Source organism: Lonchura striata, chromosome Z (genome assembly GCF_050655825.1).
Source record: "Lonchura striata isolate lonStrDom1 chromosome Z, ASM5065582v1, whole genome shotgun sequence".
NCBI classification, from domain to species: domain Eukaryota; kingdom Metazoa; phylum Chordata; class Aves; order Passeriformes; family Estrildidae; genus Lonchura; species Lonchura striata.
Window position 1 is genome coordinate 5,250,467 of NC_140740.1, and position 16,952 is coordinate 5,267,418.

General features: G+C 41.4%; 1 protein-coding gene across 3 annotated transcripts; it reads right to left on the bottom strand.

Moving 5' to 3' along the window:
* Window positions 1-450: 450 nt before the first annotated feature.
* On the bottom strand, window positions 451-14,862 carry FKTN (fukutin). 3 transcript variants are annotated; one of them, XM_021534000.4, is made up of 9 exons: window positions 14,665-14,862; window positions 13,427-13,486; window positions 11,394-11,597; window positions 9,365-9,642; window positions 8,540-8,672; window positions 6,776-6,905; window positions 5,534-5,667; window positions 5,171-5,298; window positions 451-2,172 (listed from the first exon to the last, which is right to left on the bottom strand). In XM_021534000.4, the coding sequence occupies exons 1-9, from the start codon at window positions 14,767-14,769 to the stop codon at window positions 1,959-1,961; spliced, it is 1,386 nt and encodes a 461-aa protein (XP_021389675.1). In that variant the 5' UTR covers window positions 14,770-14,862; the 3' UTR covers window positions 451-1,958. The 3 variants fall into 3 exon arrangements, with proteins under 3 accessions (XP_021389675.1, XP_085423898.1, XP_085423900.1); XM_085567772.1 differs by lacking the exon at window positions 14,665-14,862 and adding an exon at window positions 14,206-14,380; XM_085567774.1 differs by lacking the exon at window positions 451-2,172 and adding an exon at window positions 3,890-4,085 and having other exon boundaries at window positions 14,665-14,861.
* Between the last annotated feature and the right edge of the window lie 2,090 nt (window positions 14,863-16,952).

The window sequence follows — 16,952 nt, forward strand, 5'->3', positions numbered from 1 at the left end:
TCCATTTCAGATGAGGCAATTCAGGAAAGCCAAGAGGAAGCACACCTCAATCCGGCTGTTTCTGTGGGAATGCCAAGGCTTTAGCCTCATGATGTGCCTTGGAAGAGCAGCAGTTCCATGATGTTCACACCACTCCTGGGCACCCAATCTGCATCCAAACAGAAAATCTGTGGTCAGAGCACTGCACAGAGTGTGACAGGAGATGTGCAATGTGCAATCTCTCTGTGCAGCTGAAGGATCCTTTCTCCTACATATAGGCTTCTGCTTTATTCAGAGCATATTTATTGTATCCAATTATCTTTATTAAAAAATAAACACTCAAATGACAGGCAGTCAATAAGCAGTGTAAGAAACATTTCAGGATTTTCCTCTATGCATTTTGTCATCGTAACTGCAATGAAGTGTGTTAAATGCTGCCCAAGATGACAAAACAAAGGATGAAACAGCATCTCAAGTTGTAAATTAGACTCTCCTTTTAATCAGTGTTAAATATACACTTGTATCTTCTGAAAAGAAAACATTTTAACCTGAAGAACACCTTACAGGTATAATCAACTGTTCAAGACATCCTCCCTTTCAGGGACATGCATTTTTTTTTCATTAGTCTTTTCATCTACAAAGTCAAAAATTTGTCAGATTATAATTTTCTGAGAGCATCTTTTCTTTCACTCTTAAACATTTATCACATCTGAGAAACTCACAGGCTTACTGCATGTTATTACACCAAGGAGTTCAGGACAACAGAGTTATAAACATGAAAACCACATGGAAACCACGAGGACATTCACCTTTTTTTTTCCAGTTTAAGTAAAAGGCACCAAAAAAAAAAAATCTACCTGAGAAATTATCCCTTATGATGTCATGGTTACTTTTACTTTAGCAAGTGAATGGTGTTAGCAGGATTTTACACCTCTCCCTTCTTAACCAGGCAGAGCAAAATTACCATCCAATTGAAGAGCCAGCCTGACAAGTTGTTGCCAGAAGCTGAACAATTTACTCCAGTGTTTCTGTGGCAGGAGAAACTGAAACTGAGAGGACTGGCAGGATTGCTGCTGCAAATTTGATGGAACAGTTGGTATTTGTACACATTCTCCTTTCCCTTAAAGAGAAGTCTCTGCTCTGTGAAACAGAAAACTATGAATAACCCCCATTTCTATCTACTTGCAGGAAAGCAGGAATAGCTGAAATGTGCTAAAAACCAGTAAAAACATTCTACAGGGAGAACACAAGGACTGGGACATCAAAACCAGAATTTTATATTTATTTTCATGGGGAAGCCATTCTAGCAGCATGCACCTTCACATTCTTAAAGAAGAAAAGGACAAATTGAAAAACGTCCAATGTCAATAGTTTCTCCTTCCATTCTCTTAGTGTTACACCATTACCAGGTACCTCCTGGATGTAAAGCAAATGGTCACACAGGTTCTGTGCCACAGAAACATTCCACTCCCAAGAGCAACCTCTTGCTTATGGTAGGGATGTACCAGTCTCAAATCAAGCACATTTGAGGTACTCATAACGCTGGTGTTTTGAAGTGAAACAGTCACAAGATCTCCTTGGAAAAAAGAGGAACTGCTGACATTTTCCCGTCCTAACCTTCTCTCAAGCTTGAGAATTGAACAGTCTGAAGGTTTTGATGATCCCAGGAATGTCGAAGCCACCTGGCCACCGTTTACATTTAAACAGTCAACTGCCCAAAAATCCACTGCAGTCCTCTCTGCTCCCTTTGTGCAGCTTTTCTTTCAGCTTCCCTTCCCTCCAGTTGCTTTTCATCTTCTCCTTTAATCATGTGGAAAAAGCACAATGAAGGTGAAGAAAATACCTGTTAAGCAAAGGGAGGTAAATGAATCCTTAGGAAACATGTGGGGCATTACAGAGGAAACGGATGTCAATGTCTTTGGGCACTGGGAAATCACAAACTGACAGTTCTGGGGACAGGCTCTGTCAGCAGACAGGGGTCAGTAGATTTGGATGACATTGTCCCACTCATCAATAGGCCAGACTCCATTGTCCTGCACATTGGAGGGTGAGCTCTTCCAGTCCCATGTCTTCACAGGCACCTTCCACTCCGGGCCGTAGTTGGCCTCCACGTACTGTAGGGTTTCACAGGGCACGTGTACCTTGAGTTCCACAAATTCAGTCCAGCACAGAGTAAACTTGGGAAAGAGATACCTGTGCCAGAACAAAAGGGTATGGTCACTGACAAAAGGCTAGAATGCACCTCTAAGTAAGTTCAAGGAGAAAGCAAGCAACTGCAGCAAGTGGCCATGTTACATTTATACTGATTTTTCTCTTACACGCTGGACAAGGGTGTTATCAACAGTAACTGGTGAACATTTGCTTCATGTGCTTAGGAAGGAGCATTCCGAATTCCTTTGTTGCTTGCACTCACATCATTCTGCCACCTATAGGTTAGTCCCTGCCTCTGCTTTGCCTGTTACAAATGGGATTTCACAGTCACCTCTTTTAGAAAGGTGAGGGTACAGGCTTACAGTAGTGGCAGCTCACAGGTAGATTTCACAGCTTGGCCAGAACGACATCGAGGTGTTAAGCAATACCAAAGTGTACCCACTACTCCTGCAGAGGATCACTCCGACTTCTGAAACTCTGAAGACTTCCACACAAAAAAAAATTTAAAAATTATCCTAAAATTCCTTTTCACAAGTTAAAATGAAACCATAAGCACTTTGTCCTTTAAAAAAAAAAATTGTACATTTGTATGATGAACTAGAACTGCCATCTTCTTGCAAGCGTGAAGTTAATTTCATTTCTAAGCTCTCAGCAAACAACATGAGAAAATAAAACAATTGTGCTCATGCCTTAAGTGGAGGGAAAGAACAAAGTGATCAAGCATTTTTTTGGATATATATCCAGAGACTGCTGATTAAACTGAACTCTTACACGAAGTCCTCTTTGTTAAAAACCTACAGAATTAGTTCACTTTAAGGATTAAAGCAAACAGTGGGGATTTGATTCCCAGACTCAGTTTTGGTAGATACTCACTCTTTGCTGGAGATTGCAACTGTCCAGTATTAAATTTGCAAACAAAGAAGAAGCCTCAATTGCTGCATGCTTGTGTCAGGAATGCTAAGGAAGTGTTTGTGCACATGGAAAAGCAAACCACACAGCCAGGCTGTGAGGGTTAGAAATCAGCTCTCCAAGGAAACAGAGTCTAAAAATTACTATGAGAAATATTTTAGGGACTCAAAGAGAAATGCTCTAGTTCTCCACCCTCTAATTTAGATGTATAGAAAGTATGCCTGTGCAAATATTTAGCTTTCTGAAGAAAACACCTTCTTTCAGTTTTAATCTTAGCAAATAACTTCTACCCTTCCTGATGGCCCAGTAGCAATCAACAATTCTTCTGACACTATCATTCCTTTAAAATTGTTAGAGTGAATTTAGTATTCAGCATGAGCAAACAATCACTTCTCTTCTGACTGATCTTTTCATTTTTGTCTTACTCCAAAATTCTGACAGGGCTGAATATTAAGCAGAATTGAGGGTCATTTTGGTGTTGCACATAGTCAGATTAAGGATGCCAAGTGCTCTCACATCTCACAGCAACAAAAGCTGGGTCTCTTTTCTCTTTTTGAGGATGTATTTGAAATAGCACACGTCTGGAATTACTTGGCAAAGGATTCTAAATGCTACAGTTCTGACATGGCTCAGGGCCTTTATGGTGGCAAACAAGCAGTTTTCCTGGTTGTCTTCTGGGTGTATTGAACTAAGAAACACCAGCTCAGAATTAAAGGTTTGGCTTCCTTATGATGCTATGCCTGAGCAGAGATATTACTGAACTAGAAAGCTACTTTTGGAACTTTAAATAAGCTACCACCAAAAATAACTACAAGGCTACAAGAAAAGGAAAGAGTTTTGTGGAAGATGGAGCTACAAAGGAGCTGTAATATCCAAGGATACAAAAGCTGGAGTGCAGCACAGGGTCACACTGATCCCCTATTCTTATGTTTGGACTGGCCATCATAAAAATGGGGGAAAAACATCTCTCGAATATCCAAGTTTTGAAGGAGCAGTGTCAACTCCATTGGCATGGAAACAGCCACTGCACTTTAGATGCAGTAACACTACAAAGAGGAGGAAAGGAATTTATTGGTCAGCTTGCTTTTCAGAATGCACCACACACGAAAACTGTAACTGCTGCTGTATTCTAAAAAAATTTACTTTGCAATACAGCACATTTTCTGTGGGGATATTCCAAGAAGTCTTTCTTTTGTCTATTTCTAAATGGGCCTTTTGAAGCTGATTATCAAAATATTTTTCCCAGTCTTTATTTATCACTTCAGAACAAAGATAACTAAGACAAGGATTTGGACATTATCTCCAACTGGATGACTGTGCTCACTAAATTCCCATTAGCTAAACACAAACAAATACATTTCAGGTAAAATATAAAAGATAACGAAATCCTATAGAAGTCTACAAGATTTTCAACTAGTCTGCAGCTATCTCCTTCTGAGTGAAGGTATGTGATTGAAAGAAATAAATCTAATTATCAAAACCTATATCCAGTTAGCTAAATTGATTTGGATTAAATTATTAAATCATTAAGTTAAATGATTAAATCATTGCTGATCTAATACTGAAAGGTGTGAAACAAGAAACACAGGATCCTATTCAAAATTCCATTTTCAGAACATGAACAGTAAGGCCTGCAGGAATTGTCTGTGTTGTTGTCACAACTCAGTATTCCAAACTGCTACCTCAAAATCCCAAACTGTGGGCTTTTCTGCGCAAGGAGAGTTGAGGCTTTTTGCCATAATTATTTCCTCATCAATACAGATGCCTAAGGTTTAATATTCTACTACAAAATTAGACTGTGTAATAAACACTGTTTCAGAGACTTTCTCTCATCTTGGGTGTTTATGTAACTGGGGGCCTGTCACAGTCAGATAAGATCTGCTTCATATACAACATGCCAGCCCTGCTTTTGATTTCACAAGAGATCTGACATTTACTCTCTAGTAAGGCACAGGACTGTTCTCTCTCTGCTTCACTGGTCTCAGAGTGTAGAATCTCTACTGATTCCCCTCTGACATCCACATTTCCACAAAGAGCACAGGCTTTGCCAGGCAACAGCACACAAAATGCCATCAGTAAATACTAGCTTGTTCAATTCCTATCCTACCAGTGGTACAAATCCAGTTCTTACTTAAATTTCTTGCCCGATTTGGCCTGAGTTCCTCCATTCCATATGTGGTCATCCTCTTCATAGAAGAAAAAAATGTCAAGTTTCACATCATCTTCTCCCTGAAAAGAGAGTTCCAAGCTGTCTTCCAGCTGAAAGACAAAAATACACACTGTGTATACGCATAAAAATACAAAGCACCTTTTGTCAGCAGAAAACAAATTGATCTTCATCAGATATACAGGGTGACTTCTAACTGAAGAAAACACAGTTAACTATGCATTATTTTTAAACTTTATTAAACACTTCTGCAACTGAAGTCAAAGTTACAAAGTTACAAAGTTACAGAAACACATGCATGAAGTAAAATGTTCATTTTCTATGTACCTTGCCAAATTTGTGCTTCAGTGGCAACCCTGCTTTCTGAAAGGCTGGAATGATATCTGCTTTGTAGTCCCTTATAAAGATTCCCAAATCCACATCTTTGCTGTGAGGAATGACATTGCACTGCCTATACCAGCCTGAGGGGAAAAAAAAAAGCAGAAAAATCCCAAACGAGTTAAATTCAGGAACATGAATTCAACAGAAATAAAGCAACACATAAATGAGCTGTTCTAAGATCACCAGGCAAAAGTCTTTGACTTTTGAGGCCATAAACAAGGCTTCTGCCTTTTTTTAGTATGGGATGAACCACATCAAAGGAAACAATTATCACAGGATGACTTATAGTCATCTCTCTCCCTTCAGAAAGCCAAGAATGCAAGAGAAAACTAAGATAATATGTCTTCAGTTTCCTAATTTAAATGCATTTATATATTAAAAAAAACCCTAGAATTCTTTATGTGGGACCAAATCTAATCAGCAGTTAACAGCTACAGGGCCACAGCTGTGCTTCTGATTTGCAACTATTGTTTTATACTGCATCCAAGATGTTAATCATCTTTCAATCACCACTGCAAAGCAGAAAGACACAATGTAGGACATCCTTTTGTCTGTTTCATTAAGGCATCTTTTAGTAACTGTTCATTCAGAAAATTATATTCCCTAGGATTAAATAAATACAAGGCAAATGAGTCTTCACTAAGTGTTTCAGGAACAAGAGAATCCTTACCAGTGATAAGACACTTGTACCTTCAGCAGAACTGAAAACTTGTATTACCTAATTTAGTGGACTGTAATTTTATAAAAAGTTCATTTTGAAAGAAAATAAATTAATGTAAACTGTATTTTAGAAGTCAGTGACATGCATCTAATTGCATGAGAAGAAAAACAGGGTTAGAGTGTACTTGGACAGCAGAACAATGTGCTCATCACTGCATTTTCCAACTGGCACTTCAGTGAATTCCAAGTCACACATATTAGGGAACTGTTAATTTTTTTCCTTGCAGGGATGAACACAACACAGGTAATTCCTCACAATACTAAATGCTTCACAGGAAATTTACCCAGCATCTCAGCAGCTCAGGTTTCTAAAGAAAAGGCACTTTTTCAGGAGCAAAAAGGCCTATTGCAATAGTTATTACCTTCCAACCCAGTACTTTTGGTCTCTGCTGACATCACAAGCAATGAAGGATGAATTGTTTAAAGTTTCAGGTGAATTTAAAAATGCAACACAACACAAATTTTTACCAAGACATGTTCCACTGCTCAGCCAGAACTTCACTCCCAAGTTATTCAGTGTCAGGGCAGCCAGATGAAGCAAGGATTTTGCCTTTTTCCTGAATTCCACTGCATCAACAGAGGCATCATCAGGATACAGCTGGAAGGCAAGAGTATGCAAGTTACAGTCAGAGAACAAACTTGTCCCTTCATTTTTCCAGTGTCCTAGGAAAAAATGACCTTAAAAAATTTACTTAACTAATACCTGGGCTAACATCTGTTTACACATACACAAACCATTTTCAGAACATGCACTGGAATGACAAGTGGAAATTAAAACTCTGAATCATCAACCTTCTTTTTTCCCCTAACCACCAGAATGAAAATTCACAGCAGACCAGAATAAGAACATATGTATTAGACACTGATTCTCAGCACTTGGCAGCAACGGGTGAGCCCTTGTTCTGCACATGCTGAAGTCAATTTCTGGAGTCCAGGGAGAACACAGGGACAGAATCAGTCCCTGCCAGCACATCAAGGCTTTTCCAACCTCCAGAACTCCATGATTAATTTATTTGGCGCCACCAAGTGTCAGAGTTGGGTGTTGAGTTTCAAGAACGGCCAAGGAGAAACGGTGTGAACATAAAAATCCTCCAGACAGAACTGTGGCAAGGTCTGCCGTCCATGCAAAGCCAAAACCGACACGAGAGGCTGGGCAAACGTTACCAGTTCTAACAAAGGAACACTCCGCTTTGTGATGGATTTCTTTAAGAGCTCTTGGGCAACAAGCAGCCAAAATGAACTTTTCAAAACAGGTGCCAGCTGCTTGTCTCAGTATTAAAGCTCCAGCAAAGTTCAATAAACATATAAGAACACACTTTCTCTGCCTGTGGTTATTTCTGCCTGGAGGCTGAAGTGGATTATATTTTTCTGTCTTCCACATGTGAAGGGACAACATATGGGTGCCCTTGTGACCCTCCTGCTACCCAAATAAGGATCTACAGCCTACTAGAGTGAACAGTCCTCCCTGTCCCTAACACCTGAATGACAGAAGATTGGAGCCTTCACTGCCCTTTTTTCCTCTTCCGTGAACAAAGAGATGTCTCAGATTCAGTGGCCTGACTCTGACTCTAGTCTTCACTGTGAGCCCTTGATCACTTTATAACTCATGTCCTTTCCAAGTTATAACAAAATGATCCCCACACTGCAGTGAAGACATTTCTATCTGCTAAATCAAGTAGCAAAATTCTAAAAATAATGCTCTGAATAGTGGTGAAAACATTAGCTTACACAGTCAGAAAAGCAATTAAATCAGTCACTTCGAAATGTGACTATTTCAGATAAGCCAAATAAGGAACATTGAACTGCATAACATGGTTCAAAAAATGTAAAATTAAACACTTCTCAAAACTGTGACCATTTCCATTTCCATAAAGTTTTCAGTCATGAAGATACACAAGTTTTATTTGTGTATCTAATAAAACAAGATTGTTATATTTACATAAGAACAATTTAACAGTAAGGGTGAGTAAGAACTGTGGATATTTTGGGTTCCCTCTTGGACAAAAATGTGCTTGCAAGTAAAAAAAAAAAAGGCTATGATCTTCAGGTAAGGTTTTGATTTCATTACCATTTTGTAAGATTTGTGGAATGAGAATCAAGGGGTGTATTTAGCTTTGTGCATGTGAACAATCCCATTTAGGTAAAAAAATCCCCAGTGAACTGTTCTTAGGTTTGGGTCAATCAGTGAAAACACACATTTCATCTCAGAGATGCCACCCAGTTACCACTAACCTGAAAGAAAGCCCGAGCTTCTCTGTACCTACATTCAAGAAATCTAGAGTGGGACATCTCCTCTAGAAAACTGGACGGATTTTTTGGAATTTGAACTTTTAAGTCGTCAATGGAAACAAGCAGAAGTTCTGGCCTGCATGTAAAGAAAGGTAATATATTACCCAATTTAATTCCATTACAAACCACATGGCATTTATCCTTTAATGCAGGTTATAATCTTAATGCACACTATTGGCAGTGATTCCTCAGTCCAAATACAGCCAAAAACCAATTGTAAATGAAAAAAGCAACAAGAGCTTCACCAAATTCCCTGTGCATTTCAAAACTTTGTTTGAAAAGAATTCCTACACCTCCAAACCCCAAGCTGGTTTGTCAGATCACAGATTCCTTTACTGACTCATGACTTGAATTTGTTCAAAGATGTTGTTCAGTGCATCTTAAAATTCACTCTATTTGGTTGTCTAAGTACAGGATGCACTTCAGAATCAAATTTTACTCTGTACTTTGAGGCTATTTGCTTTTAAAAATTAAAAACTACTCTGAACATTTAGGCACATAACTCATACAGATTCCATGTTTTAAAAGGATGAAAGAACAGGGTCAAACTAATGGAAAAAAGTTAAATGTATTTATTGATGTGTGAAATGTCTCAATATTTTTCCCATTTTCTAAGAAACAATGTTCTCAAAGACTGCACTTTGGGGTCTGACTCATATCTGAGCTGAATTTCAGAACCTGACTACAGGAAAGAAGTAGTTTTACACACAGAGGAAGTAATTTTGGGAGTGCCATGATGGCTTTCTCCTTCCCTTGTTGTGAACTCACTTTTCATAGGCCCCAGGATAGCGACCAAAGTGGAGCTTCCGGAAGGGCACAAACTTCCTGTCCATGTGTTGCCTGAGCCTCAGGGGTCCGTGCCAGAGGAAGTTGCCACTCCTCTCATAGAAGACCACCAGGTGAATGGCATGGGATGCCAGCTTGAATATGTAGTGCAAGGGAATTTCCATCCCAGACAGGTCATCCATCCCATCCAAGCGGGGGTCCTTGTTTATAATCTTTAACCACTGGAACCCCATCTTCTCAGCAGTTCTAAAAAGGCCCACCTGAAAATGAGGAAGACAGGAGGCAGAGCAGACTAAAGATTAGAGAAACCATAATTGAAAGCTAAACGCTTATTACTAACCCACACCATTCCTCATTTTCATTTTTTAATCAGGCTTAACCACAAATGAATCAAAGTCTCTTAAGAGCTTGAAGACCAGCAGTTGCAAGCAATTCCAACCACCTTCTTTCCTTGTCTTAAATTTTGTCCTTCAAACTACAAAATAAAACAACAAATAAATGTTATAAGCTATGCTTGGATTAGGTTTGTTCCTTGCCATAGCACACTACCCTGCACTTTCAAACTGTTCTCTAAAACTGTTCCTCTGCCAAATCTGGTGTTCCTGAGTCCTTGAACAACAATGTCACGTGTGGGTCTCAGATTCAGTAAAAGAAAGAAACTGAAAGTTTCTACCAGGCAGAAGCCTGGGAAAGAGCTGGGAAAGAATGTAAATAATTCTTTATCTCTCTTGTTGTTCACATTGTTTATAGTTAAGTTCTATCACTGTGCGTCAAGCACTCTGCACTAATGGTGGTGGGTTGTTTTCACTTCAGAACCAATGGATTTGATCCTTGCGGGCATTTTGAATAAACGGAGTTTTTACTCTCACACCCTTCTGAGTCAGTCTTCTCATCCCTGTCCTGCCTCGACAGCAACAGTCACAAACACAAAAATTATTAGTCCAAAACCTTCTTTTGTAGGGCAAATAAAAATCTCACCAAACACTGAGCACTGCTCTCAGGCTCTCATTGTTCTACAAACAAAGGGAATTGAATTCTGGTTGATTTAAAGAAAAAAACAAACCAATCAGCATCTGAAGATGCTTTGATTTCCCCCCTTGAAATGTTTTGTATATCAGCTTCTCCTCTGAATGATACAGAAATTATCACTGAGACACTAAGCAATGGGAAAATGGATTTATCTCAGTGTGCTCCCATACAACTTTACTTTTAGTTTCTTGAATTCCTTCACACCTATGGGTTAAACAGCTGCCTGATCAGGCCCAGAGTCACACCCCTCTTCACTCAAGTTCTTCAGTGACATAGTCACTGATCATTTCAGTCTCCTGCTTTTTCTAATTAAAAAAAAGAGAAAAACTAAAAAAAAAAAAAGAAAAAGAAGAAGAAAAAAGATGTTTGTCACTGGTATCTTTAGTCTGTAGAAAATAATCTAATAATTTTTCCAGATTACATTTAATTGATGAAATAATACTGGATTTAAATTTGTCCTTCCTCGCATGCTACACTTCTATTTTTAACACAGCCATTAAAAAACGTCCTAACACCACGGAGAAGCAGAGATACCATTAAGTATAACCAACATATTAGATGAAATGGTATTAATTACAAGGATATGCTAAAAGAAATGTAAACCAGCAGACTCTGATAATATTTCAAGACTTGTCACATACATAACTGCATTTCCTGCTTGATGAGTCCCCAGACTCTAGATTTATAAAAGACACTGCAGGCTCAAGGTTCTCCTCCTTCCTTTCTAATGGATCTTTCTTTCCTTTCTGACTACCAGTGGTTATTTTTTAATATTGCAGACAGCTTCCAAAAAGTTTCAGCTATAAATAACTCCTAATGTATCCAGGCTAGTAAATGGGCAACTTTAACTTTCAAAGTTTCCTCTGCCTAACTATTAGCACCACATGAATTCAGATACAAACATAAAAGCATTAAGCGATAACATCAAAGAGCAGCTGAATGCACTAAAATACAGAAATGTGAACAGAAAACATGCACTTACATCATGTTTCCACGTTTTGTCTAGTAGTGCAAAGGTAGTGAAGTCTCTTGGAGCACAGAAGTATTTGCACTCTGGGCTGGGGCCATCTGGAGAGCTTCTGATCTGCTCAATGTCTTTATCAACCAGTCCCAGAATCAAAGGATCAATCAAATACACTGGAATGTTGTGACTGGATATTAATCCTAGGAACTTCCTAACCACGTGCTGTTTGACAGAGGACAGAAAGAGTTTTGCATTAAAACTCTTTGACAGGAAGAAACCCCAACCCACTGAAAGAAGGAAATATTATCTACCAATACCTCCTCTGAGTGTACACTTCACTTCTAGAAATAGTTGTGAGGTTGAGTGAGAAGGTAGGATGCCTTCTAAGTGCCACACAGAATTTGGATTCTGCTCTACCCAGGGCACTCAACATTGCATAAGGAGTAAAAAGCTGCAGCAAGAGTGTTCTGTGCCTAATGCAAGGGGTTATTAATTTGATTCAGAGGAGAATATTAATCAAGCACATTTACATGTCCATGGCACACAGAAATCACTCACAACAGTCACAAGTCACCCTGCCACTTAAATGCATTCAACTGTAACATTTTAATTTAATGATTTTAAAGCTGTGACTTCAGAGAGATGTGGAAACATAAGGTCAGGGTGTGGGTCAACAACAGAGTTTTGTCAGCAGCATCACCTGTGTGGTACAGGCAGAAGCAAGGCCACCCTCATAGTGATTTCAGCTACACGAAGCTGAAAGGTGAGTGATGTGCTCTTATTACTTCTGTGACTGAAACTGCCACAACAGAATGATGAACAGGAAAAAATCTGTGCAAAAGTACCTACTTCCCCTTCCCCACCCCACCACTTCTCCAGGAAAACAGATGCTTTCAGCTCAAACTTAAACAAGCTAAAAAACCCATAAATAATGGTAGAAAAACATGGCCTTGGTGTTAAGTCACCAAGAGAAATGTGTTCAAATTCAGTATTTTGGACACATCAGTGCAGGGGCTCTAAGGAAAGCCTGACATGCAGTAGGTGGTAGGATCATGGCACATCCTTTATCACTAATGATCTCAGAAGTGCAAATCAAACCTTAGGAGAGCTCTGCCCACAGACTGGAAGCCCCCTGTGACTGTGACACCTCACACCTGGTAGGCAGCTCCAAGGGGTGTCACCTCCAAGAACAGCATGGCATTCCTGGCACAAGCAAGCAGTCCACAGAGCAGTTGGTCTGGATTTTTTCCAGGGACAGCTCCTAGCCAGAGCACCTTCCCTCTTGCTCAGCAGAAACCAGGCCTATAAATGGCCATTCTGCTAATTAACAACATTATCATGTTGCATCCAAACCGAAAGGCAGCCAGCTCCCAGCACATCCTTCTCCTTAACCATCTGTGTTGTTTTTCCACTGGGAGCTCTGTTAACAAAAAGTCTTCTGTAAAACTGTTTCCAAACAAATCCTAACTACAAATACGATAGGGGACCTTCTGGCTCCCCAGGGTGGGTGGTTTTGGTTGCATTCAAGCTTGCAAGCCTGAAGCAAGACACAACAAATATCCCATTTCAAGCAGCTAACGTCACTCCCAGCCCTGGTCATGAGGGCTGGAATGCAGCAGCTGGTGAATGCTGAAATGTGACATTTTCCTGAGCTTTACAACCCAGCACAAGCAGGTTAAACAACTGGAGTGGGCAGAGGAGGATTGTGTGACCCTGCCCCTCCTCAGAAGCTGCATGGCAGACCAGACAACCTGTTCAACGCCCAGCCTGAAAGGACACAAAACCCTGGATCAACACAGTGCTTCTTCTCTAAACATTAACAAAACATCTGAACACTGCATCAGCAAAGGCTGTCAAGCTGTAACTGTTTCTCGCTTTTACTTTACACTGGTGTTTCGATAGTCTCTTTACTGAACAAAGTTACAAAGTGAATCTCTTCATCCTTTAAAGCAGAAAGCACCCAGTGAAGAGGTCTGGACCTTGAATTTGAAGTTCCAAGTCAGTTCTGAGATTTGTGGAAGAGCTGTATGAACCAGTGACACTGTACATACCCATCTAGTGCTGTCTTGGCCTGACTGGCTTCCTCTGACTTTGGAAAAAGATGCTCCATTCTATTGAAAAAAAAAAAAAAAAAAAAAAGGGAAAGAGATAAGAGAAAGAAGAGAAAAAACCCCAAAATTTCAGTTAAATCCTTGTTTTCTTAACCTGACATTCAGGGGCGTTTATCCTCTTTATGGTTATGGCTGGGGTTATGCCTCTGGTCACACAGCCACAGAGCTGAATGTGAAATCATAAACAACTGCTGTGGCTTAAATATATTTAGAAGGACAACTCAAGCCTCAGGGACCCATGCAGCATAGAGTGGTGAGGCCTCAGGTTTCCAAGCCAATGTGCCAGCAAACGTAAAAGAGGAGGATGACAAACCCTGTCAGGCAAATACCACAGGGGCAGGAACAGCGGGATTGTGCCTCCGTCTTTCCAGGTGTAGTCCTAGACAATTCAATTTTAAGGACTGCATTTTCACGTGAGAGGGTCGAGGCAGCTCGTGGCTCAGCTTTTGGCTTTTCAAAAGCCTGAAGCACTTCTCAGTTGTTTAAAAATCAGAAATGGTGAGAAAGAAGTCGAAGGTTGCATCACCAGCTGTCACTGACGCTGCCTTAAAAGCAAAGCCAAAAAACAACTCAAGCCACTTTGAAACCTGCACGGTTCTTCCATTAAAATAATGGGAGTTCCTTTGTTGAATCAGAGTTGCAACTGTAAACTAAGAACCACTAGAGGATTTAATTTACAGTAACATTAACTTCTTTTGCTGTTGCAGAAAATCACTCACCTGGACGTTCGGGGTCAGGTAAAAAAGAGGTACAAACAGCATTCCAGGTTTAAAAGCAGGATTTAAACTGTGACACCCAGCACTTTAGGAGCACCGAGTCACAAAACCCTTCAGACGACCGCAGAAAAAGTTGGGATTTCTCTCCGTGTTGGAAAACCTGCAGCCAGCAGGTGCTGCCTCCCCCCAGCAGAGCCCTGACAGAGCTCGGTGCAATAAAAGCCACCGAGCAACGAGAGCTGAGGGTTAAAAGCCGAGGCAGCTGGAAGCTGGCAGGGGCATCAATCCCTTCGGGAGAAATGGATGGCCCTGGCTGACACAGTGACTCGGATGCCAGGCTGGGAACCCAAGCCCGACTGTAGCCCTGACACCGGACACCGGCCCGGGCTCCCCGCCCGCCCCGGGATTCCCCTCACGGCGCCCGCAGGGAAACGCGGCCAGGCGCCGCGGGCCCTCCCTCACCTTCTGCGACAGGTAGAACTTGTAATAGCAGAGCTGGAAGAGCAGGAAAACCAGGCTGGTCAGCGACAGCAGCGCCAGGACCACGTTCCTGTTGATTTTCTGCATCAGCGCCGGCCGGGGCGCACCGGGAGCCGCTGCCCGGCTGCCCTCACGGCGACGCGGCTTCAGGCCGCAAAGCGCGGCCGCAAAGCGCCGCCCGCCGTCGTAAAACAGCCCCGCTGTCGTAACACACCCCCCCCTCCTCACGGGGTCTCTCGCCCACCACGAACCCCCCCCCAGAACGCCCCAAACCCCCCAGAACGCCCCAAATCCCCCCGGAACGCCCCAAATCCCCCCAGAACGCCCCAAATCCCCCAGAACGCGGCGGCGGTAAAAGGACACAGCGAGAGACACGCACAGGGTTGCAGATTTCTGTATTAGTACAAAACACCGCGTCACACGCGGACGGCACCCCCCGCCTCCCGCTCCCCTCCGGGCAGGGACCCCGCGGTGCGGCCCAGGGATGCTCGGGATCGCCGGGATCACCGGGAATTGCTCCGAAGGAAACCCACGGCCAGGCTGGCCCTGCCACGGGACTCCCAAAAACAGCCAGGCTGGAGCACGACATCAACACAAGTCACGGGCAGCGTCCATCCAACACCCCGCGCTCCTCAAAACAAAAACACGGACAAGCCCAACACCCAGGTGGCTCCACCACCATCTGAAACGTGGGAGATGTGAGGAAACGGGATTTGTACACTAGACCGCTTTTCCTGCATTTCTAAGAAATTAACCTGGCACTTCTGCTCTGCCCGTTTGGTATTTGCAGAAGCATTTTTATCCCCTGGATAGTTTGTTGGTTGGTTTGTTGTGGTTTTTTTGTTGTTGTTGTTGGGTTTTTTTTTTTTTGGTGCACTTTTTTGGTTTTGTTTTTTAAATTATCCTGTCTGACACTGACATCCCTATCTGCAGTTAACACAGTTCTTAAGTTTTCCACAGGACAATGACAGCTACGCTCATCTGATGTATAAATACCTCAAGGGAAACCTTCAGTTCCTCAAAAGCAGGTTTTCAGAGTTAAAGTAACTTCAGAATACTGGCAGTCAGTTCTTTAAAAGGAAAAAAAAAAAATTAAGCATCTCCTTTTGGTCATAGAGCTCCTTTTGGTCATAGAGCAGAAAACTCTTTTTTTGCCACCATGCAGTATTGGCTTCAGAGTAAATAAGCCTGGTGGACTGAACTACAGACCTTCAAAAAATCTTATCCACTGCCAAAGAGCCACCCCTTTCCAAATCCCTGGAAGAGGATTCACAAAGGAAAAGGTAACTCTGCAGGCATCCCAGTCCAACTGCAGACACAAACCCTGCACCAACTGCAACAAAAAGCATCACTAGGAGCAATGTGGAGTTGCTATGATGATGGGTACTGGAGAAACACTAGTTCAGAAAAAACAGTCTAAGAAAGAACCATCTAAAGTGCTTAAGGCAATTCTTCATATCCCCATTTACTAAAAAGAGTGGGACTAGATGTTAGCAGCAAAAATTTGACATCTGTGCAAACTAATAACAAATCCAACCTTTTAAGGGTAAAAAGTCACATGGTAAAGTTCACCTAGGACACCAGTTAAACCAGAACTTGCAAGTCACAAATCACAGTATGAAACACTCCCAAGCTTTCCTCTAACTGTTAAAAGAAAAGTTACATTTTTACATCGGTGCATACCAAATTCACCTTGCAGGTTACGCTACAACTTGCTAAAAAGGGGAAAAAAAAGAAACAAAAAAAAAAAAAGAAAGAAACTTCATAATTTAGATGTTCTTATAGAGGGCTGGAAAACACTCATGGTTCTCACAGCACATTAGTTGGTTGTAAACATCCCCTTTCTTTCCACAAAGGGAAATTTGAAGAGGAACTGCAGCTGAACACCCAAGATCAAGGACAAGTGGATGAGTGGTGACCAGGAGGTGCCAGTCTGCCCTGGTGTCTGTGCACCACAGCCCCAGACCAGAACTGGCTGCAAAACTGAGTTTGTAGCAATTTATCCCCAAGAATTCCTAGTCAGGTGTCCACTGCAGTAAAATGGAAAGAGAAAAGGTTATACACAAGATATTTGCATAACAGTACCATCTGCAGATAATGTGTGAAGCAGATTCAAACACTGCTGACCAAAAACATCATCTCTTTTGAGTATCTCTGTCCCAAAGCCCAAGCAACAGAACAGGCAGAAGAAGTTACACTTATTGTTACTTTCCTCTGCAAAAAGTGATTACAAGTTCACAATGCAAATAATTAAGAGATGCTCGAGTTTC

Coding starts and splice junctions, on each gene's coding strand:
- FKTN (XM_021534000.4), bottom strand. CDS start 14,769: ATGCAGAAAATCAACAGGAACGTGGTCCTGGCGCTGCTGTCGCTGACC. Junction 11,598..13,426: donor GCCAAGACAGCACTAGATGG/GTATGTACAGTG, acceptor TCTGTCAAACAG/CACGTGGTTAGGAAGTTCCT. Junction 5,668..6,775: donor GAGCAGTGGAACATGTCTTG/GTAAAAATTTGT, acceptor TTTTCCCCTCAG/GCTGGTATAGGCAGTGCAAT.